The 23,731-nt window shown below is 41.9% G+C and overlaps 1 protein-coding gene across 3 annotated transcripts in view; it reads right to left on the bottom strand.

Moving 5' to 3' along the window:
* Positions 1-23,731, bottom strand: part of LOC126336406 (serine protease 53-like) — a 182,217-nt gene that overhangs the window by 54,899 nt on the left and 103,587 nt on the right. For all 3 annotated transcript variants that reach the window (XM_050000108.1, XM_050000101.1, XM_050000113.1), the window contains 4 exons: positions 22,634-22,755; positions 15,234-15,377; positions 10,739-10,880; positions 4,607-4,801 (listed from right to left, as the gene is read on the bottom strand). In XM_050000108.1, coding sequence (XP_049856065.1) covers positions 4,607-4,801; positions 10,739-10,880; positions 15,234-15,377; positions 22,634-22,755 — 603 coding nt within the window. The remainder of the gene's footprint in view (positions 1-4,606; positions 4,802-10,738; positions 10,881-15,233; positions 15,378-22,633; positions 22,756-23,731) is intronic.

A 23,731-nucleotide genomic window follows, 5' to 3' on the forward strand; every position in this document is an offset into this window, starting at 1 on the left:
TTGTCTGCGCAGCAGCTATCTCCATCTTCTCCACTGGCGGCTGTCAGTCGCAATCACTGAATAACAAATAACATTGCGAGAAGTTCCGCTGTGGGCCCTCAGAATGCAGAGTCACGTTTGCTGCCGAAGGGCTGCGCTTGTAACAGGCGCCAGCGCCTGTCACTTTGTAGCGTCGTTGGTTGACGTTACTGGGCACGAGTTCCTATCCTCAATTTGTTCCTTACGACACTCTCCACCCAGGGAGATCGTCGGTATCGTTTTGTAACATCTTGTAGGTGAACAGGAATGGCAGTACCCAACAAACAATGAGAAGAGCCCAACTTCTACCCCTTATCAAAAAATGGCTCTGAGCACTATGGGACTCAACTGCTGTGGTCATTAGTCCCCTAGAACTTAGAACTACTTAAACCTAACTAACCTAAGGACATCACACACATCCATGCCCGAGGCAGGATTCGAACCTGCGACCGTATCAGTCGCACGGCTCCGGACTGCGCGCCTAGAACCGCGCGACCACCGCGGCCGGCTCTACCCCTTATCGCGATGTATTCTACATTCAAGGTTTAGACAGTGTTTGGCTTTGAGCACCAATGGATTTAACATCTGAGGTCATCAGTCCCCTAGAACTTAGAACTACTTAAACCTAACTAACCTAAGGACATCACTCACAGCCATGGCCGAGGCAGGATTCGAACCTGCGACCACAGCAGCCGCGTGGTTCCAGACTGAAGCGCCTAGAACCGCACGGCCACCGCGTCTGGCATCTACAAAGTAACAGAAAATGGATATTACTTATTGAAATCTGGAAGAAAGAGTACACTAGTGTTCAGTATCAAATTCGCGCGTTATCAAGCATCAATCAAAATAAAAATTACAAAATTTAATCAAGAAAATCCCTCTAAGGTTGAGATGGGCGAGACACAGAGGAGCAATAATGGAGCACAATGGTGCGTTATCTGCCCAATGGGCCATAGCATCCAATCGTGTTTTGCCGGCGGTGACAGGGTGCTGTCCACGAGCTCCCTTGGGATGGACATGGATGTTATGTACTGAATGATGCAGGACACCGACAAAAGTGACGGTGATTGACCCTGCTGTGTCCTAATTAAAAAATCTCGATCCCAGCAAGCAAAGAGCAGCTTTTCAAGGTAGGAATTATTTCCTGTTCCTCCCTAAATGGCTGTTACTGCAAAAATCTATGTCTACCGGACCAGTGAATTCCGAGGCAACGCTCCAGATCAGTTAGGCTGGCATTCTTTGCCTGGTCCTAACTGCCAGCTATATCCCAGGAATGTATCCCTCCACTCCTGCAGTTCTTCTTTCAACCAAGAATCCTGAACGGTTACCACCGTCTTATTACAGTTTGAAAGGCGTTGCCTTAAAATTACCGCGGTCGAACATCACTCCTGTACAAAAGGAATAATTATGAGTAATGTCCGGCTCACTCGCCGCCAGGGGACACGCAAAACTCTGGAGGCAGATTTTTTTATTATAATCTGTAGCTTAATTCTCTAATAATGTCAAAGTGGTGTCACAGCCTTTTAGTCTTAGTTAAGGCGTCGTCGAGGACTAGGTCATTAGAGACTGAACACGCGCTCGGACTGGGGAACAATGAACAATGAATTCGGATGAGTACTTTCCAAAGGAGACTTCTTGGCATTCGTCTTAAAGGATTTAGAGACAACGGAACAACTAAAACTTGATTTCCTGACTGGGATCTTAACCATTATCCTCCCGAAAGCGAGTCCAGTGTCTTACTCCTGGGAAGGTCGTTCGGTAGTATAAGTTAGTTGTTGGACTAAAAGATGTGAACTGCAAAGAAGGTATCATTGAGTTGGAAAACATTTAATAGTACTTCCTGCTGACAAACCCTAAATTTGGGGTAGTTTATCTGTAGAAATCACTAATTGCGCCACCTGGTGAGGAAACTGCAACGGATCTATAAGATTTCCATTATTACTAAAACGTTGTGTGTAAGTGCAACCACAGACATCGTCAGTAATTGTTCTAGTTAGTTAATTTGGTACATGTCCCATGGGTCACTTTGCACGATATATCGTAATGAAGTGCAACACTTCAATTCACGAAATATTAACAGAATCGGTAATTAATAGAAAATACTGTTTAGTTTAACAAAGTAAATAAAAATTATACCAAGAGTTGCCCAGAAAGACATTTTTCTGCTTATTTTGAAATTTAGCTTCGGTATCTGTCAGGCATTTAATATTGTTGAGTTATTGAGCAAAGATTTTAGTACCTATGTTATTCAAACTTTATTACTAAAAGTTGATTTTAATGAAGAGTAATAGAGATAAATTTTCTTATAGTATTGTAATTATGGTGTCATTATTCATTCTCTATTCTAGTGAATAATTTGCAACAAATCCACGACGGAAAGTATGCTCTATTTTAAAAACTAACTGAACAGGCCTCGGAAGGCCCGGCGGTACCGATCGACCGCCGTATCGTCCTAAGGCGCTAGGCTAGGATACGGAGGGGCATGTGGGCAGCACGTGAATCTCGCGGCTGCTGTCAGTTTTCATGGACGGAGCCCCTACTTGCCATCAAGTAGTTCCTCAATTGGCCTAACAAGTGCCGAATACACCCATCTTGAGAACAGCACTTGGCAGACCGGACAGCCACCCATCCGAGTGCTAGCCAAGTCCGACAGGGCTTAACTTCGGTGGTCTGGCGGGAACCGGCGTTATCACTGCAGTACGGCATTGGCTGAACGTACTATTATACCGCGTTTACAACACCTAAGTCCTCAAGCAGTTGTGTACAAGACGGTTGAGGGTGAGCAACAGACATTATTGTTATAGCATGCTCTCGTACTATGAAGACATTCTTACTTTCTTAGAGATGAGTTACCAAAAACAATAATACGAAGTGGAAAGCAAAACAACAGAATTCAGAACTTATTAAATCGAATAGTTTAAGAAGCTCTAAACTGCGTCTTTTTCTAATTTAAACTCTCATCTGTATCCACAACCAATCATTTTTAAGCTTCGACCTCACTTAGTAACTCTTCTTCATGCTTGAAAAATTATCGCATGTGTCGTACCGTTTCAAATGCAGAATTTCATATACTATTTTTTTCTTAAAATTAAGAGAAAGGACATTTACAGAAAATCGGCCAGTAATTGCTATTTAAAATTTCCTCTTTTCTTATACACCACTGGCCATTAAAATTGCTACACCACGAAGATGACGTGCTACAGACGCGAAATTTAACCGACAGGAAGAAGATGCTGTGATATGCAAATGATTAGTATTCACACAAGGTTGGCGACACCTACAACGTGCTGACATGAGGAAAGTTTCCAACCGATTTCTCATACACAAACAGCAGTTGACCGGCATTGCCTGGTGCAACGCTGTTGTGATGCCTCAACTAAGGTGGAGAAATGCGTACCATCACGTTTACGATAAAGGCCGGATTGTAGCCTGTCGCGAATGTGGTTTATTGTATCGTAACATTGCTGCTCGGGTTGGTCGAGATCCAATGACTGTTACCGGAATATGCAATCGGTGGGTTCAGGAGGGTAATACGGAACGCCGTGCTGGATCCCAACGGCCTCGTATCACTAGAAGTCGAGATGGCAGGCATCTTATCCGCATGGCTGTAATGCATCGTGCAGCCACGTCTCGATCCCTGAGTCAACAGATGGGGACGTTTGCAAGACAACAACCATCTGCACGAACAGTTTAACGACGTTTACGCACCATGGTCTATCAGCTCGGAGACCATGGCTGCGGTTACCCTTGATGCTACATCACAGACAGGAGCGCCTGCGATGGTGTACTCAACGACGAACCTGGGTGCACGAATGGCAAAACGTCATTTTTTCGGGTGACTCCAGGTTCATGATGGTCACATCGGTGTTTGGCGACTGCGCGGTGAAAACACATTGGAAGCGTGTATTCGTCATCGCCATACTGGATTATCACCCGGCGTGATGGAATGGGGTGCCATTGGTTACACGTCTCGGTCACCTCTTGTTCGCATTGACGGCACTTTGAACAGTGGAAGTTACATTTCAGATGTGTTACGACCCGTGGCTCTACCATTCATTCGATCCCTGCGAAACCCTACATTTCAGCAGGATAATGCACGACTGCATGTTGCTTTTCCTGTACGGACTGCTGCCCTGGCCAGAACATTCTACAGATCTCTCACCAACTGAAAACGTCTGGTCAATGGTGGCCGAGCAACTGGCTCGTCACAATTCGCCGGTCACTACTCTTGATGAACTGTGGTATCGTGTTGAAGCTGCATGGGCAGCTGTACCTGAACACGCCATCCAAGCTGTGTTTGACTCAATACGCAGGCGTATCAAGGCCGTTATTACGGCCAGAGGTGGTTGTTCTGGGTACTGATTTCTCAGATCTATGCCCCCAAATTGCGTGAAAATGTAATCGCATGTCAGTTCTAGTATAATATATTTGTCCAATGAATACCTGTTTATCATCTGTATTTTTACTTGGTGTAGCAATTTTAATGGCCAGTAGTGTATGTCTTTTAGGATTGATTATAAGAGGACCCAAGATTGAACCTTGTGGAAATAACAGCAAGTATAGAAGATATTGGTGAGAGTGTGTTTACGGCGTTGTAGGGTATCCAGGATCCAGCGCAGCGAGTGGTCCACCGAGGTGAAGAGGGCGTTGCCCTTGGGGCAGGCGTCGTCGCTACTGGGAGGCTGTGGCGTCGGCGCCAAGACGCCCCTCAGCGTCCACCAGGCGCCGCGGTCCGGGGCCCGAGTCAGCATGGCCGAACCCTCGTTGCCTTGGCACACAGCAGCTGCAACACGGAAGCACGCGGCAAAGCTGTCACCACAGGCTGCGCCTTCGAGAAATAAGTCCCGCTGCTGCAAAATATCCTTACAAGGAAAACATACGCCCAGCGGGTCATCGATTCTCCTCACCCTTCGAAGCTTGTAGTACATACTTAGATGTAACAAATGCTGCTCTAGTACGATGTGGTTCTCGAGAGTTTCCGAGAAACTACGATTCAAAGTTCTTTTAATCTGTTACTTACCCGACAAGAGCACCAGCCTTCAAGCAGCGGCGTGAGCACGACTGACTAGGGCAGAAAACCATCTTTCGTCAAATACTCATAGGATGGCTTTCCAATCACCTCAGAAGGTTCTGGTAAAGGTTACATTTCAAAAACGTTCTAAACGTATCTTTGCAGTGCAGTAACGAACGAACGTCGTAACGTCCTGACCGGTTATGAACTGTTGACTAACAACTCGCTCATCTTGGGTACCGAAACGAAGCAGTCTGCAACATAGCAGGCATGAAGGCAGACAACCCCGGCCCGTTCAACGAACAGAGTTCACAGCTGCTTTCTATTGATGCTCCAAAAGTAATGCAAATAAAGAGTACATCGTGAGAACCATGTTTAACACGGCGCAACTTCACTGCAATACGGACATGAATCTATCCATCAATAAATGTTCGTTTCATCACTATTCCTTATTGTTACTCAATTGTAATGTACAGACCCTCCGAATGTACCATTATGATCATTACTATCACTCTACCTGTCGGAAGAAACATGGTTGATTGAAGTGACATAAATCTTTGATGGAGGGTTAAAACAAAAAGTGAGACTCGAACGCAATACAGGCGGGATTTTAGTCTACGGCCTTAAGCCGTCCTCACACGGGACGAGTTAGCTGACGTTGATGTGAGAACTGACTGTGACGTGACTTCTTGTCATTTCGTCACGTGAAACACAAAAATAAGTTCTGCGTTATTTTGACAACGTGAGGCGTAAAGTAGAACCAATTCGAAGCAGAAATGCTCCCTACGACACAAGCAGAGCTTGCGAGACGCCGTATTGCATCTGTCGTTTTCAGTTTAAGTCAGATTTGGTGAATTTTATGTTATTAATTATATCCTAGTAGCACATTAAGGCTCTCGCAAAGACTTCGTTTTTGGTACGATTTGATGTAACAAATTTATGGGAACCATCACATTGGTGCATAAAAAATTTTAGTATTTGGTTGTTTTCGCGTTTATGAAAGAACGCCATTTTAAGGCAACACCACATTGAAGATTCATCAAAAACGCGTCGTTCTTGGTAGGATTTGTTTCAAGTAAATGCCAGTTAGTGACTTATCAACGATTAAAGCTTTCAAAAGATCGTGACAAGATCGTTCGTTGCAGAACTTTAGTGTAGAGTGTTGGTAGAGGCACTGAACTACAAAACAACTGCGAATAAATTTCATAAAACGGTGTGTAGCGTGTTCGTTTATCGTTGTATCCAGTTTCCAGTTTTTAATCTTCAAGTCTTCTAAAAGGTTGTGGGACTTCTTTATTATATTAATAGAAATAATTTCTGTAATATTTGATTCTTATGCCAATATAAGTTCGCTCTCTTTAAGGAGTGATTTTGTCCGATTTTTTGAAGATTTATAAGCCGAAGTCCTTTCCTTTTTGTCTTATGACATATTCATGGATTTTTTAAGTTTTTATTTACGTATACTACTGACGGAACAATATGACTATAATATGAACAAAGTAGGAAAAGTACGTTTTAATACGGCTTACGTAGGAATTTTACGTGCGTCCATTTTCGTAAACATACTGTGTGGTTTTGCTGACATCTGCTGGTGTGGAAATCTGAAAGCACACATCGCGTTAACCAGCCCGTCTCGTGTGCCGATAGCTCTGTGTCTCATGAGGTTGGATTCTGCGTGCGCGTCCACGTCAGCGTTTATTTGCCTCGTCCTGTGTGCGGACAGATGTAACAGGTTGCGCTAACGCTGCCGTTCGACGGCTGTCTTTCTCGTATGGTATTCAGCAGATTCGGAAAAAAAAACTTTGAACCTCGATTTTTAGAAAATGCTTTAGAAGCGCATAGTACTAGAGTTCACGTTTTGTACTTCAAAACAGGTACTATAAACGTCTTAAAGACGAGCAAATTTAGTGACCCTCTGAATTGAACGTATGCTTCTCTTTCTCGTCTCAAAAATAGTTCTTTGGAATAGAAATTCACAATGTTATTCGAAGTAATTTACCGAGCGAGATGGCGCAATGATAAGGCTCCAGACTCTCATTCTCCCATTCAGATTCAGGTCTGCAGTGAAATCACCATCCGACATTTAACAGAAATGCCCGGACACAGCCGTTTTGAGGAATCATCTCGCTCAGCCTGAGCTTGTGCTCCGTCCCTGATGAGCAAGACGTAGACGTCGACGAGGAGTTAGCTCCTCATCTCCCTTCCTAATGTAGTGATTTGAAGGAAGATGGCGACGATTACGGCTTAACGTTTCGTCAGTGAGCAGGCAGTCAGAGAAGGGGTACAAACTCGAATTTAGCGAAGAGTGGGGAGGGAAATAAATCACGTCCGTTTCAAGGGAACCATTCTGGCATTCATCTTCTTCGATTTAGATGAACCGCGGAAACTTGAAACAGCCGATTCCTTCTTTATGCAAGTATAATGTGCCACCCCGATCGGTCAAGGTAAAAACTGAGCTCACCTACCGGTTCAGTTGAAAACTGTGATGTCAAATAAGAGGTATAACAGTTTTGCGAGCTACGCAGTAAGAACCAAACGTCGTAAGAGACTGTGTAACGGGAACTTCTGCACGCCGAATCAGATAAATGAGGTGCAGAAATACATGGTGTCAAAAAAAAGGTATTCCATATTTTGAGAGATGGTAGTTTTGACCAAAATAAGATAAAAAGTGCAATAAACAGACTCTAAAATGAATGCGTTATGATACTTGTTCATAGTCGCTACTGCAAGTTTTTTCCTATGAGGAACGACTATGATGTCCCATAGAACGACTATGACGTCCCATGGCCCAGATTAGGAGAGCTGTAAATTATTAAATATTTTTCCACGATATTAAGCAATTATATTTGTCATAAGTAAAAGATATTCGACTGAAAGTCAAGGAATAATGCGATTATAAAGAAAAACTATTATCTATAACATAAGTATTATTACTATCTTTGTTCTGTTTGGTATCGGTGTGAGACAAAAAGCGCCAGACTCTCTCTTGCTTTGTCTTGTTCGGATCGGACGCCATTGTGCGCAATCTACATAATACGGTGTATAGATGTTTTATTACTTGAGCAATGAGCTCCACTATTTATCTAAGGTATTGCTGTTCTTAATTTTAACTGTAACTTGCACCACACATCACGTTTGCTTGTCCCATCATTTTTAAAAGAATTTCAGACGCCGCGCCGGAAGCATGCTGAACATTGCAGAACGGCGAAAATTGGCCGCTATTAAGCGGCAATTTCAAATCATCATAATTATTATCCCGTTCTATCCACAGGCGACACTGGAGATCGCGATAATTTTTCTTTCATGTATGATCTATAGGAAACAGATATTTTCAAAGTACTTAACGATTTACTCGGACGATTTACGTTACGTGCAATAGGACACAGACTTGGCCTGAACTAAGACAAAATTAAATCACACGTGGGTCCTTATGTATTGAAAATGGTGAAATACTTTTAATACTTTTTGTATGTTTGTTTGTAGCCTATAATGATTAACTGTTTTTAGCACGGATTCGTCTACGTAACTTCAATAATTATACAGGATCTCACGTTACATTTTTGTGTCAGTAAGATACAAGAACGATCCGTACCTTCGCATATCTTTGCAGTGAAACCAAAATTAAATAAAATAATAAAAACCCACATCCTCATTCCATTCAAGAACATACATATTGATAGGTTATATATATACCACACGACCTACAGAATTCTGTAAACAAGTGGGTAAACAAATGAGAACACATTCTTTTACTGTGAAACAGCAGAGATTCTAACGTAATCTGCTTGCTGTTACATTGGTTCCATTTGCCAGACCATTACAGAGGATCACGTCTGCCATTTCCCGTGTAGAATAATAGTCTTCCATTATAATGATAAGAACAAATATATTACTGCATTGTAAAAAAAGTGGTTAAGTATCTGATTAAAAATCCAAAGGTATCGGATTAACCTTGATCAGTCCTAGCATTTTTATCTGTCACTTCTCGCTTCCTTCACCTCTGGCAGTGTTTATTGATGCAAAAAATGCCAAGTTGCACCGTGGTTCAGAATCGAAACTAGACTGTAGGTAACCCTGTAACTGGCTGTGTGAGTCAGTTCAGAAGTCGGAGGAAGGTAGCGGCATACCAACTTCAACAGGACCATGCGTAGTAATGCACTGATGTAGTCAACCCAAAGTTCTGATTCATGACTGATTTAGTTTACTTTTAAACGCGTTTAACCATCTTATCAAAACACGAACTGGTTCCATGAGAACTAACGCTATCGCTGCACTCACCGAGAAATGTAAATACGGTTTATAGTAACAGCACTGCATGCTGTATCTATGGAGAATAACAAAGGAACGTGTCCTCATTTATTTACTGCACTCTGTAGGTCGTTCGTAATAACAACGAGCCTGGAGCAGAAAAAATGTGTTTCACAGCAGCGAAGACGGACGTGCGCTAATAGCTGTTAAACCGTGCACTTCAGAGTCCAAAGTTTACTGGATTTCATTTTTTTTGTTATCGTCCACACTACCACCTCTCACCAGTTGGAATACTTTTTTCATCACCCTCCGTAACAGTTTTTACATGTACATCTATATCCATACGCCGCAAGCCACCTGACGGTGTGTGGCGGAGGGTACCTTGAGTACCCCTATCGCATCTGCCTTCTATTCCAGTCTCGTATTGTTCGTGGAAAGAAGGATTGTCGGTATGCCTCTTTGTGGGCTCTAATCTCTCTGATTTTATCCTCATCGTCTCTTCGCGAGATATACGTACGAGGAAGCAATATACTGCTTGACTCTTCGGTGAGGGTATGTTCTCGAAACTTTAACAAAAGCCCGTACCGAGCTACTGAGTGTCTCTCCTGCAGTCTTCCACTGGAGTTCATCATCTCCGTAAATCTTTCGCGATTACTAAATGATCCTGTAACAAAGCGCGCTGCTCTCCGTTGGATCTTTTCTCTCTCTTCTATCAACCCTATCTGGTACCGATCCCACACTGCTGAGCAGTACTCAAGCAGTGGGCGAACAAGCGTACTGTAACCTACTTCCTTTGTTTTGAGATTACATTTCCTTAGGATTCTTCCAATGAATCTCAGTCTGGCATCTGCTTTACCGATGATCAACTTTATATGATCGTTCCGTTTTAAATCACTCCTAATGCGTACTCCCGGATAATTTAAGGAATTAACTGCTTCCAGTTGCTGACCTGCTATATTGTAGCTAAACGATATGGGATCTTTCTTTCTATGTATTCGCAGCAGATTACACTTGTCTACATTGAGATTATCTACATTGCAGCAGCTTACTGTACCAAATCAATATTCAGCCGTATGCTTTGTCGTCCCAGTAGCATATGCTAGATCTGTTGACTGACGCACGTCTCATCCATTACGAAAGACGTCAGCGTCTCACCACCGCACCACCTCAATCGGCTGTTCACGCAAGCGCGCTCACTTTCCACGTTTATAGATGTTTGAAGGCTGTAAATGTATTTGTGAGAAGGTACTCCTACTAACTCTTTGTTACTTAAGTTCCTAATAATCATAAAAGAATGCGCTGTTATCGAGCCTGCACAGAGTAGCGCTGTCGCGTTGTTCATTGCAACACTTGTGTTAGTAAGGTGGAGCTGGTGATAAGACGCAGTCTTTGCAATTAATTTAGAATTGTTACTCTCCCGCTTTTTTGAACTGGCTGCCATAATTGACTCTATAGACTTACCCTTCTTGTCGGCGGCGCAAAATTTAGCATCTGATAAGAATGTCTTGAACCCTGGTTTTTCGACTAGACACTTGTCGGAATCTACGACGTTCACGTACAGCAGCTTCAGTGCAGAGTTTTCTGTAGGGCTGAAAGTCGCCATCTGTAAGTGACAGAAATGTTTAACTCTCATGGGTGTCACATTAGCACAGTCTTGTACAGGGTGTTTCAAAAATGACCGGTATATTTGAAACGGCAATACAAACTAAACGAGCAGCGATAGAAATACACCGTTTGTTGCAATATGCTTGGGACAACAGTACATTTTCAGGCAGACAAACTATCGAAATTACAGTAGTTACAATTGTCAACAACAGATGGCGCTGCGGTCTGGGAAACTCTATAGTACGATATTTTCCACATATCCACCATGCGTAGCAATAATATGGCGTAGTCTCTGAATGAAATTACCCGAAACCTTTGACAACGTGTCTGGCGGAATGGCTTCACATGCAGATGAGATGTACTGCTTCAGCTATTCAATTGTTTCTGGATTCTGGCGGTACACCTGGTCTTTCAAGTGTCCCCACAGAAAGAAGTCACAGGGGTTCATGTCTGGCGAATAGGGAGGCCAATCCACGCCGCCTCCTGTATGTTTCGGATAGCCCAAAGCAATCAAACGATCATCGAAATATTCAATCAGGAAATTAAAGACGTCGGCCGTGCGATGTGGCCAGGCACCATTTTGCATAAACCACGAGGTGTTCTCAGTGTCGTCTAAGGCAGTTTGTACCGCCACAAATTCACGAAGAATGTCCAGATAGCGTGATGCAGTAATCGTTTCGGATCTGAGAAATGGGCCAATGATTCCTTTGGAAGAAATGACGGCCCAGACCAGTACTTTTTGAGGATGCAGGGACGATGGGACTGCAACATGGGGCTTTTCGGTTCCCCATATGCGCCAGTTCTGTTTATTGACGAAGCCGTCCAGGTAAAAATAAGCTTCGTCAGTAAACCAAATGCTGCCCACATGCATATCGCCGTCGTCAAGCCTGTGCACTATATCGTTAGCGAATGTCTCTCGTGCAGAAATGGTAGCGGCACTGAGGGGTTTCCGCGTTTGAATTTTGTATGGATAGAGGTGAAAACTCTGGCGCATGGGACGATACGTGGACGTTGGCGTGATTTGGACCGCAGCTGCAACACGGCGAACGGAAACCCGAGGCCGCTGTTGGATCACCTGCTGCACTAGCTGCCCTCTGTGGTTGCCGTACGCGGTCGCCCTACCTTTCCAGCACGTTCATCCGTCACGTTCCCAGTCCGTTGAAATTTTTCAAACAGATCCTTTATTGTATCGCTTTTCGGCCCTTTGGTTACATTAAACCTCCGTTGAAAACTTCGTCTTGTTGCAACAACACTGTGTTATAGGCGGTGGAATTCCAACACCAGAAAAATCCTCTGGTCTAAGAAATAAACCATGTTGTCCACAGCACACTTGCACGTTGTGAACAGCACACGCTTACAGCAGAAAGACGACGTACAGAATGGCGCACCCACAGACTGCGTTGTCTTCTATATCTTTCACATCACTTGCAGCACCATCTGTTGTTGAAAATTGTAACTACTGTAATTTCGAAAGTTTGTCCGCCTGAAAATGTACTGTTGTCCCAAGCATATTGCAACAAACGGTGTATTTCTATCGCTGCTCGTTTAGTTTGTATTGCCATTTCAAATATACCGGTCATTTTTGAAACACCATGTATGTATTACTAATATTATTAGTCACTAGACAAACTTTCTTCTTGCTTATTTCTTCAAGTTTCTGATGGAGTGTAATCGTCTTAGAAAGTTCATACTGGTGAACATTATTTGGTAGTCCAAAAATCTGCAGTGCGTGTATATTACAGAACAAATTGAGTCTTTCTCTTTGTCATCAGTTTTGTATTCTAATGAACCGGGGACCTAGAAACGACGGAGAGGCTTCGTCCCTGCCATAGCCCACAGTGGTACACAACGCCACAACAGGCTACAGCAGTCCACCCACCCCACCGCCGCCCCACACCGAACCCAGGGTTATTGTTCAGTTCGGACCTCACTGCCCCCCCCCCCCCCTCTCCCGGGGAACGTCTCACACCAGACGAGTGTAACCCCAATGTTTGCGTGGTAGAGTAATTATGGTGTATGCGCATGTGGAGAAGGTGGTTGAGCAGCAATTGCTGATATAGTGTAATCTTTAATTTTAGGTTAATTAAGTAGGAACAGAAAATATTTGACACAGAACTGCTCATACATAAGTGACGATAAAAAAGTTTCCTTTCGAGCTTACCCCCTTACCTACACGTCGATAAGGAGGGCATAAAAAGCAGAGTAGCACAAGCAAAGAAAACATTCTTGATCTGAAGAAGTGTGCTAGTATCAAGCGTCGGGCTCAGTTTGAGAAAGAAATTTCTGGGAATGTGCGCTTGGAGCACAGCATTGAACGGCAGTGAATCACGCAGTGTAGGAAAACCGGAGAAGAGAATAGGAGAATCGAAGCGATACAAATCTGCTGCGTAGAACTATGTTGAAAATGAGGTGATATACTAATGCAAGGAATGAGTAGGTTCCCCACAGAACCAGAGAGGAAAATGGCCTATGGAGAACAGTGACAAGAAAAAGGGACAGAATGACAGGACATGCGTTAAGACATAAGAGAATAATTTTTATGATGCTAGAGGAAGCTGTAGGTACAGACTTTGAGATAAGACAGAGACTGGCGTACATCTAACAAAGAATGAACTTTGGTTACAGGTATTGCTCAGAGATGAAGAGTTGGTAAAGGAGAGGATTTCGTCGCAGGCCGCAGTGAACTACTCAGAGGACTGATGACGCACCCCAGGCTTCCCTCCCCCCCCCCCCCCCCCCCCGACCCCAAAAAAAAAAATTGAAAATCGGCCCATTCTCTTCGGAGCACAGCAGCTTCCTTTCTCTGGATATCGGAAATAGGTCCTAGCTCACAAAGTAACGAGAAGACGAGCTCAAAGGGGTGATGAGAAAAGACATATTAAAAGAGTGTTAATGAAAGACGAGCGCATAGAGATGGTGAAGATATGGCATGCTACAAAGAGTATTGATGATTTTCAGTGTAGATTGTAGACTAGAGGGATTAGAGGGAAGAATTATATATATATATATATATATATATATATATATATATATATATATATATATATATATATTGGTCCGTTGATCATGACCGGGTCAAATGTCTCACGAAATAAGCGTCAACCGAAAAAAACTACAAAGAACGAAACTCGTTTAGCTTGAAGGGGGAAACCAGATGGTCCTATGGTTGGCCCGCTAGCTGGCGCTGCCATAGGTCAAACGGATATCAATTGCGTTTTTTTAAAATAGGAACCCCCATTTTTATTACATATTCGTGTAGTACGTAAAGAAATATGAATGCTTTAATTGGACCACTTTTTCCGCTTTGTGATAGATGGCACTGTAATAGTCACAAACATATGGCTCACAATTTTAGACGAACAGTTGGCAACAGGTAGGTTTTTTAAATTAAAATACAGGACGTATTTACGATTGAACATTTTATTTCGGTTGTTCCAATGTGATACATGTACCTTTGTGAACTTATCATTTCTGAGAACGCGTGCTGTTACAGCGTGATTACCTGTAAATACAACATTAATGCAATAAATGCTCAAAATGATGTCCGTCAACCTGCATTTAGCAATACGTGTAACGACAATCCTCTCAACACCGACGTTTTTGAGATTCCCGATTCTCGCGCAACTTGTCTGCTACTGAAGTGCGGATTAGCCGCGACAGCAGCTAAAACACCTACTTGGGCATCATCATTTGTTCATTTGTTGCAGTTCGTGGTTGACGTTTCACATGTGGCTGAACACTTCCTGTTTTCTTAAATAACCTAACTATCTGGCGAACGGTCCGGACACTTGGATGATGTCGTCCAGGATGCCGAGCAGCATACATAGCACACGGCCGTTGGGCATTTTGATCACAATAGCCACACATCAACACGATATCGACCTTTTCCGCAATTGGTAAATGGTCCATTTTAATACGGGTAATGTATCACGAAGCAAATATCGTCCGCGCTGGCGGAATGTTACGTGATACCACGTACTCATACGTTTGTGACTATTACAGCGCCATCTATCACAAAGCGAAAAAAGTGGTCCAACTAAAACATTCACATTTCTTTACGTACTACATGAATATGTAATAAAAATGGGGGTTCCTATTTAAAAAAAAAAAAAACGCAGTTGATATCCGTTTGACCTATGGCAGCGCCATCTAGCGGGCCAACTACAGCGCCATCTGGTTTCCCCCTTCAAGCTCGACGAGTTTCGTTCTTCGTAATGTTTTCGTTTGACGCTTATTTCGTGAGATACGTGGTCACTATCAATGGACCACCCTATATATATATATATATATATATATATATATATATATATAGAGAGAGAGAGAGAGAGAGAGAGAGAGAGAGAGAGCTTACCACGGCAGGCACTCCGTCAGCTAGCGGCCGCTGGCTCGCCGTGTTGAGACACACGGCTGCCGCGCTGTCTCCCAGAACCGCCGGTACCTTTAGTTCCACGATCGCCAGGCCGCGTCTCCCGTCTTGTAGATCGACGCGCGAGACCTATCGACACGAGGCGCTTTACATTTTCTAACATTACAGGTTTATTATTCGTACATGGTGCTATAAAGATAACATAACCTTCAGGGAAAACAATTTTTTCATAATGCGGGGCCACAATCGTAATACATTTCTTTAAAGTCAGTGCTGCCATAAGACTGTTGTTTATTTACAGAGTTGCATTTACACTTACACAATCATGATTTCAGCTTCAAAGTACCATTATCAAGTGTTTTCTGAAAGCAGGTTAGACAATAACTGTGAAATACATAACAGCTGAAACAACTGTATAACAATCTATATTTGTAATGCTTACTTATAAGAGTTATAAATTGCCTAAGATGACATACTGTCGTATTAAAATAGACTATTGGACACATTGTCTAAGAGTCGATATTTCTGGCAGAGCCTACTGCTTTGTTTCAGTACTGAGTACACCATCTTGACTGAATAACAGTTGGCTAAGTGTCAAATTGTCTTGGTCAAAGAAATTCCTGTTACAAGCACGTCACTTCTTTTTAATTTTGTCGTCTTTGGACTCAGTGTCCGGTAGGACAGGAAAGGCTAGGAACAATTTATTTTCTTTGGTGGTTGTTACATCTTTGCAGTACCTGTTTATCTTGTGTACAATGAAGTTATGTGCACGTAAACACAAACAGTAACAAACCTCTCGATAATATTCACTGCATCCATAAATATAAAAGTCTAGCTAGTAACTGATGTTGTTTAAAGTACATTTTAGTAGGTAAATATACAGCTTTACACGCAAAATTAACACATGGCCAATTCTAAGTTGTGTAATTTTGCCTCAATTCAGAATTAATACAGTACAGTACAATTACTTATTCTACTCACTCATTAATTAACCAGTGAGGTTTGAAGCGATATTTATGATGTACGTATCTTCAGGCATGTAAATCCTGTTATACATGTTGGAACATTAGGAATAAGTGCGCCGACCGGAGTAGCTGAGCGGTTCTAGGCGCTTCAGCCCGGAACCGCGCGACCGCTACGGTCGCAGGTTGGAATCCTGCCTCGGGCATGGATGTGTGTGTTGTCCTTAGGTTAGTTAGGTTTAAGTAGTTCTAAGTTCTAGGGGACTGATGACCTCAGATGTTAAGTCCCATAGTACTCAGAGCCATTTTAACCATTTTTAGGAGTAAGTGCAAATAACATAGGTATGTGAAACATAACATTTACTTACAAGCATTTAAGCAAATAAAAGAATCAAAAAATTTCATGTTAAACAACACATTTAAATTTAACATGATATAAAAAGTGGAGATATCCTAGTATTTGTTAATGGTTGATGAGATACAATTACAAACGTGAGTGCATTGTGGTATTGATGTATATGGCTGTAAACTTGGAGCTATAAATCTTATTTAGATGTTGTAGTAGTGACATCTTATTTATATGACGTAAATATGACATAGTCATGTTAACAACTCAATCAGCTACCACATATGAAAGCCCGAAGTGCGTTTATTCCTATTTCTTAACAACAAAGATAAATGTAACATTATTGATCATAATTGCTTCTTAGAGAGGTAATAAACAACTCAGAAGAAACAGAAGGTCTAGAGTACTATAAATCATTCATTGAAGACTGTAGGCATGTGGCATTAAAGCGTAAGGATGGATGGGGGCGGGGAGGGGGGTTGTTATAAGATTACTAGTGAAATGAAGAATAGGCTATTATAGTGGGGTGTGGCCGTGGTGGGGAACAAAAGGGTAACTAACAAAGAAATAAGAATAAAAATGTGAAGTGAATGACTTTTTTAGTGAAAATGTGAATAAGTAATGAAAGAAAGCAGTAGGCTTTGCCAGGAATACCGACTCTTTGACAATGTGTTTAATAGTGTATTCTAATACGACAGTATGCCATCTTAGGCAATTTATAACACTTGTAAGTAAGCATTAGAAATATGGATTGTTATACAGTAATATCACCTGTTATGTATTTCACAGTTATTGTCTAACCTGCCTACAGAAAACACTTGATAATGGCACTTTGAAGCCGAAATCATGATTGTGTTAGTGTAAATGTAACAATGTAAATATTCGGGGAAAATGGCTAGGAAAGTAATAAACGTCGTTGGAAATGCCCTCCACCATGCGATTTACACTACTCAATACAGTGCTGGAAGTTTGAAGACGTTCTTTTGTGAAATGAAAATACCTGCATTTGCATACACTCTGTCTGATCAAGTGTATCCTGACACCCGTGTGTAATGCTGAATGGACCAGTACATGTCGCGAGAGGCAGACCCGCCAGTATAAAAGTAGACGGAGAGTACTGTGCCGTCAGTAGAGAGGCAGCAACAGGAAGATGAGTCTGTCAGGCGAGCTAAGTGGCTTCCATCGTGAACGGGTCATTGGAGGTCACCAGAGTAACAAAGCCGTCAGGGACATTTAAACTCTTTTAAAACTGTTCAGGGAGACTGTTGTAATTGTGGAGTGGAAACAAGAGGTAACAGCCACAGCTATCATACTCTGACGTACTGGGACCGTCGAGCACAACGGAGGGAGCACGTAAAAAGTTGCATGAAATCAGCAGAAGGACTAACTCGTGAGTTCCAAAGTGCTGCCAGTAGTCCACCTAGCACAATGGCTGTGTAGGGAGCTATTGACAACAGGGTGCAATGGCAGAGCAGCTCCTGGTAAGCTACACATTTCTGTAGTCAGTACTGTGTGATGCTTGAGATGCTGTAAAGAGTGACGCCGCTAGACAGTGGTTTGCTGGAAACTAGAGATTTGGAGTGATGAATCTGTGAAAATCCGATTGAAGGGCTACGGTGTGGTGAATGTCTGGAGAATATTACCTGCTGTCATGCGTGGTGACGACAGTGCAGTACCGAGGCGGTGGTATTACGGTATGGGGGTGTTTTCCGTGGCTAGGGTGAGGTCCCCTTATTGTGCTTACGAAAGCGCTAAATGCGGAGCGATGTGAACAGCATTGTGTGTACTGTAGAACAAATTGGAAATGAGGGTTATTTGTATCAGCATGACAGCACACCCGGTCATCACTGAAGCAATGATTCGTGGACAATAACATTCCTGAATCTGACATATTTGGGATGTGTTAGAACGTTGACGAATGTGCTGCCGTTCTTCCACAATACATGTAGACTAGTATCAAATATAGTCCTTATTTTGAGGAAGAAATTTCTGAGAATATACGTCTGGAGCACAGCATTGTATGGTAGTGAAACATGGGCTGTGGGAAAACCGGAACAGAAGAGAATCGAAGCATTTGAAATGTGGTGCTACAGGCGGACGCTGATAAGGTAAGGAATAAGGAGCTTCTGTGCAGAATCGGAGAGGGAGTAATATGTGGTAAACACTGACAAGTAGAAGGGACAGGATGATAGGACATCTGTTAAGACATCAGGAATCACTCATGATACTAGAGGGAGCTGTAGAGAGCAATGACTGTAGATGAACGCGGAGATTGGAATACATCCAAAATTCGTCATCTTCATGGACGACAATTCGCGATCCCATTGTGCACGTCCTGTGAATGACTTCCTTCAGGATAACGACATCGCTCAACTAGAGTAGCCAGCATGTTCTCCAGACATGAAACCTACCGAACATGCCTGGGATGGATTGAAAAGGGCTGTTTATGGACGACGTGACCCACCAACCACTCTGAGGGATCTACGCCGAACCGCCGTTGGGGAGTGGGACAATCTGGACCAGCAGTGCCTTGAACTTGTGGATAGTACGCCACGACGAATACAGCCATGCATCAGTGCAATAGCACGTGGTACTGGGTATTAGAGTTACCGGTGTGTGGACTACCACCTCTGAAGGTCTCGCTGTATGGTGGTACAACATGAAATGTGTGGATTTTATGAGCAATAAAAAGGGTGGAAATGATGTTTATGTTGATTTCTATTCTAATTTTCTGTACAGGTTCCGGAACTCTTGGAACCGAGGTGATGCAAAACTTTTTTTTGGTGTGTGTATTTTATCTTAATCTCGTGATGACTACTTGAGACATACGATGTTCTTAGTCGAATGCTCGCGCAGTCTTCTTCATATACAAGTTCTATAAATTTAACTAACAGCGAGAATACGTCATCTTTATTATCAAATTTACGATTTCACTTCCCCGAATGTTCCCGTTACAAGCTCAAATGGACTGAATCAACCTGTGAAGATTCTAGTAGAATGTGTCTTAATTCATTCGACGTCTGATGTCACGCCTACCTGTTAAGGGCTCTGAACACTAGAACACTACTCTAGAATTGGTCGCGCTAGCGTCTTGCATGCGAGATCCTTTAAAGATACACGCCGCCTTACCGAAACTCTTCCAACAAATCTAAGTCTTCCGTTCTCTTTCGCTAATACTGGTTTTACGTGTTCGTCTCACTTCATATCGCTTCTTGATATTGCCACTATTTACAGTGTGATGTGACGAGATAAAGATGTTCACCACATATCTAGTTATCAGATGCTATATGGTTCTTTCCCAAATATCTTAAATTTATGATCGTTTAAAGAGAGCAGGTGTACATTACACCATGTGGAAATTTTCTCAAAATACTTTTGTGTTATATTCCTGCTTACACTACCTGATTAGTCTTTTGTATTCTGTGTAACACTAACCGTCCGATATATTGTACAGGCTTCTGTCGGTCAAATACTCCGCGAGCTAAGAACAAATGAAATTAATATAACTTGACAATCACTAACCGATAAAACTTTAGATCAAATTTAAAGAATATTTTGCTTAAAGAAAAGGAGGCTAATCACATTAGGTATGGAAGAATAGGGCCACAGTAAGATAATGTTTCAGAGCGAGATGACTATTAGTATGTAAATGTAAGACAACTGAAAACGGCGTCTTTTTTACATACGTTATTAACAATCGGCCTGGAATAGTCTTAATGGAGGACTGAAACGACCTCTGCGTCTGCAAAGGAAAGTACATCACCTCTGGTAATATATTAAATATGATTTTGATTAGAGAGTGGAGTGTGGTTAGCATGATTTGCAACAGCGACGTCATCTGGAGGAAGTGTCCGGAGAAGACGATCTGTGGACCCCGTCGTCCTCCCGTCGCCTCTTTGTACAGTTCAAGTGATAACACGTAGTCTGAGTTTTCAGACAGCAGGCTGGATGGATGTCTCCATATATCCAAGTATATCTGTATACGTCACTGACTGAAATGGCCGTATTAGTTTTATGGAAAGTCTCCCTGAGACATGTAAGAGAACGTCAATCATCTAAGCCTTCAACCGAACCCCGAAGGAAGGGTCTTAGTGCTTTTACGCGCTTATGCTTCGAAACTCCACCAAACTAAATATGACATAATAGAACGTACTAAATTTTTCAGGATAAATTTCAGTCATCATTTACAAATAAATTTTAATATGCTTTACGGGTTTCGACAATTTAATTCATCTTAATTTGACTGAGAGTTAATATCTTCTTCACAGAAATATAATGCCACGGTATGTACATAAATTTTCATATTGTATATGATTATATTGCTTCCCCGTACTTATACCTCCCGAGGAGATCACGAATGTAAAATTAGAGAGATTAGAGCGCGCACGGAGGCTTTCCGGCAGTCGTTCTTCCTGCGAACCATACGCGACTGCAACAGGAAAGGGAGGTAATGGCAGTGGCACGTAAAGTGCCCTCCGCCACACACCGTTGGGTGGCTTGCGGAATATAAATGCAGTTGTAGATGTAGATTTTAAACACTATTTATTTTAAACACTGTTTGACAATTTACAATAACTGAGTGACATCAGCGAGGTATCTGTTGTGCTAGAAACAAGGAATGTTCCTTGCTGCTAGCTTAGCAGATACGTCATTCAGTTACTGTAAATTATGAATGCCATACAATATGTAAATTTCTGTACATACCATGGCGTTATTGTTCTATGAAGAATACGTTGGCTGTCTGCTAAACTATGCTTCTGGGAATGACAGATTAAACTGTCGAAACCGGTAAAGCGTACTAAAATTTATTTGCAACTGATGACTGAAATTTATCCTGAAAAAATAATACAGTAGTTGCTGAAAATTATAGCCATGAATCAAATAAGAACGTAATAAGATGGCTGCGGTGCTGGGGTTTATTTAGCTAATGTTTATGTTATGATATGGCCATGCACCATCGAGTAGGGGGTCTACAGAGCACTATATTCGCTATTGCAGTGTTACTTACCTGTTTCAAAACAGCAAAATTTTCAGGCTGTTCTGCTACTTTTTGCGTCAGAGTCTGTCAAACCAAACGATACAACAAACGTCTGCTTAATGATTTTTCCGACGCTGCCCCAGCATGAGCGGCTGGCATTGTCAAAGACCTCGCTCCATTACTTGTGGCGAACTACAAGAGCAGTAGAGGGTGCATCATTAACGCCGCCCCCCCTCCACCCCAGTTTTTTATTGAATCAAACTCCGTGCATAAAACAGCTTCAAATGTCTGGTTACTTTACAAATTAGTCAATGACATGACGTTAACCATGTAAAAATCTAATGACTGAAGAAATGAAAAATTCAAACGTCTTCCTTAATGCTAAAGTTCTGCTGAATGCAAAGCGAAAATTTAGCAAGCGATAAACTTTTTTTTATTTCAATATTTTGTGGATGCATCAGTCCCGTGAGCTACGCTACCTGAAGACATGCTCAATTTCTAACATTAATATCTGACGTAATGTGTAAATCTTTAATGTGAGATTATACACCGTAATGAGCAGATTATAAAATTTTATTTTTCTTTAAATCGGCCAGTAATTAAACGAAATACTGTTAACTAATTTTTAATTGTCCCTGGTCATTACATAGGCAAACTACAACTGCTACCGGGCGATTTTAGCCGTTTACTAATAAACAACGGTGTTAAAAAGAAAGTATTCCGTATTTTGATAGTATGGGCCAAAACAAAAAAAATTCCCATTAAACTTTGTCCATACTACCACCTGTCAAAATACGGAATTCTTTTATTTCAACACCTTTAGATGCCAGCCATTCATACTGGTGAAACGTCAGACAAATCATTAAGCGAACGTCTGCTGAAGCGTCCGAACGAAAGCCAAAAGGCAAGATTTCAACAAGTGGCCACGAATGGTCAAGAATTTTGTAAAAGATCCAAGTTAGTTAATTTTATTCAGGGGTCGTGAATCATGCTGCATTGTAACTAAAGCAAATTTAGAGAAATGCCATTCGTTTAACTGCAAATTACAAATTACATTAATTCTTTGACACCTTTCGATTTCCGATGTTGTGCGTCATACCTTTAGAATCTGAGAGCCTGTCTCTCTCGCCTGCAGGCTCTTCACCTTCTTCCCCAGAGCCACGACGAACCCCGAGGCGTCAGTCGAATTGTTGGCAGTTCTCCCTTTAAAACAGCTGCCGTCTGAAACGTAGAATGTATCAAACGATGCTTTTAGAAATCACCAAAGATGTGAATACTTTTTCAAAAAAGCGGCATAATTTTTAAAGTTACGGAAACGACAAACCCTTCTCAACCACTGTGCGCACGCGATATTGCAGATTTTTTTCTTTGTGGATAGTGAAACTATTATTATTGTCATCGTGATCGTTATTATCACTACACACTCGCTGCACTTGGTACTCTTTTATTTTCAGGTGTTTTCCAAAACGCAGGCCAGAGGCATTTAAGTCATTCATAGACAAATGAGGTACACAGTAAAAAATAAATGAACTTATGACCAGAATGATAAAAGGCGCATCGCGCACGCACCTACAAAGTGGGAACAACGGGAAAGAAAGAAAGTTAAAACAACGGAAAAAAATCTACGAAAGACAAGGATCTGTCAACGCAAAATGAGACACCAATGAGTAGCGAAATTTCTGCGTTAGGACGAAATGTCAAGAAATGCACCGGAAAGGCCATGTCAAGGAGAAACTAAAAATGACAACTGTGAAAATGTTGTTTCGTAACACGCATACGCGACACACTTAGGAATCGTACACGAAGAAGAGGAAGAAAACTTCAAAACAAAAGTGAATAAAAATATATGCTATCTCTACGTCTCATGTGAAAGAGATACCGTAATCCAGTTACAGTGCTACGACTAAAAAAAGATCATGTGACTTTTAGAAAATAGTGCACTACCTGTCGCACGGTTAATGTTTCCCCTGTTTGAACGTTAATAATCAGAACAGAAATAACAAGAATAATAAACTATCTTTAAATTAAAATCGCAATTGTTTGAAACGTTAAAAATTACATTACGCATATGTTTTAGGGCATTTTTATGTTCTAAGTCAAATTGAATCAGTTTTTGTTGAAATGTAATATACACACTTACACTACTGACCACTAAAATTGCTACATCAAGAAGAAATGCAGATGATAAACAGGTATT

This window comes from Schistocerca gregaria, chromosome 1 (assembly GCF_023897955.1).
Source record: "Schistocerca gregaria isolate iqSchGreg1 chromosome 1, iqSchGreg1.2, whole genome shotgun sequence".
In the NCBI taxonomy this organism is placed as follows: Eukaryota; Metazoa; Arthropoda; class Insecta; order Orthoptera; family Acrididae; genus Schistocerca; species Schistocerca gregaria.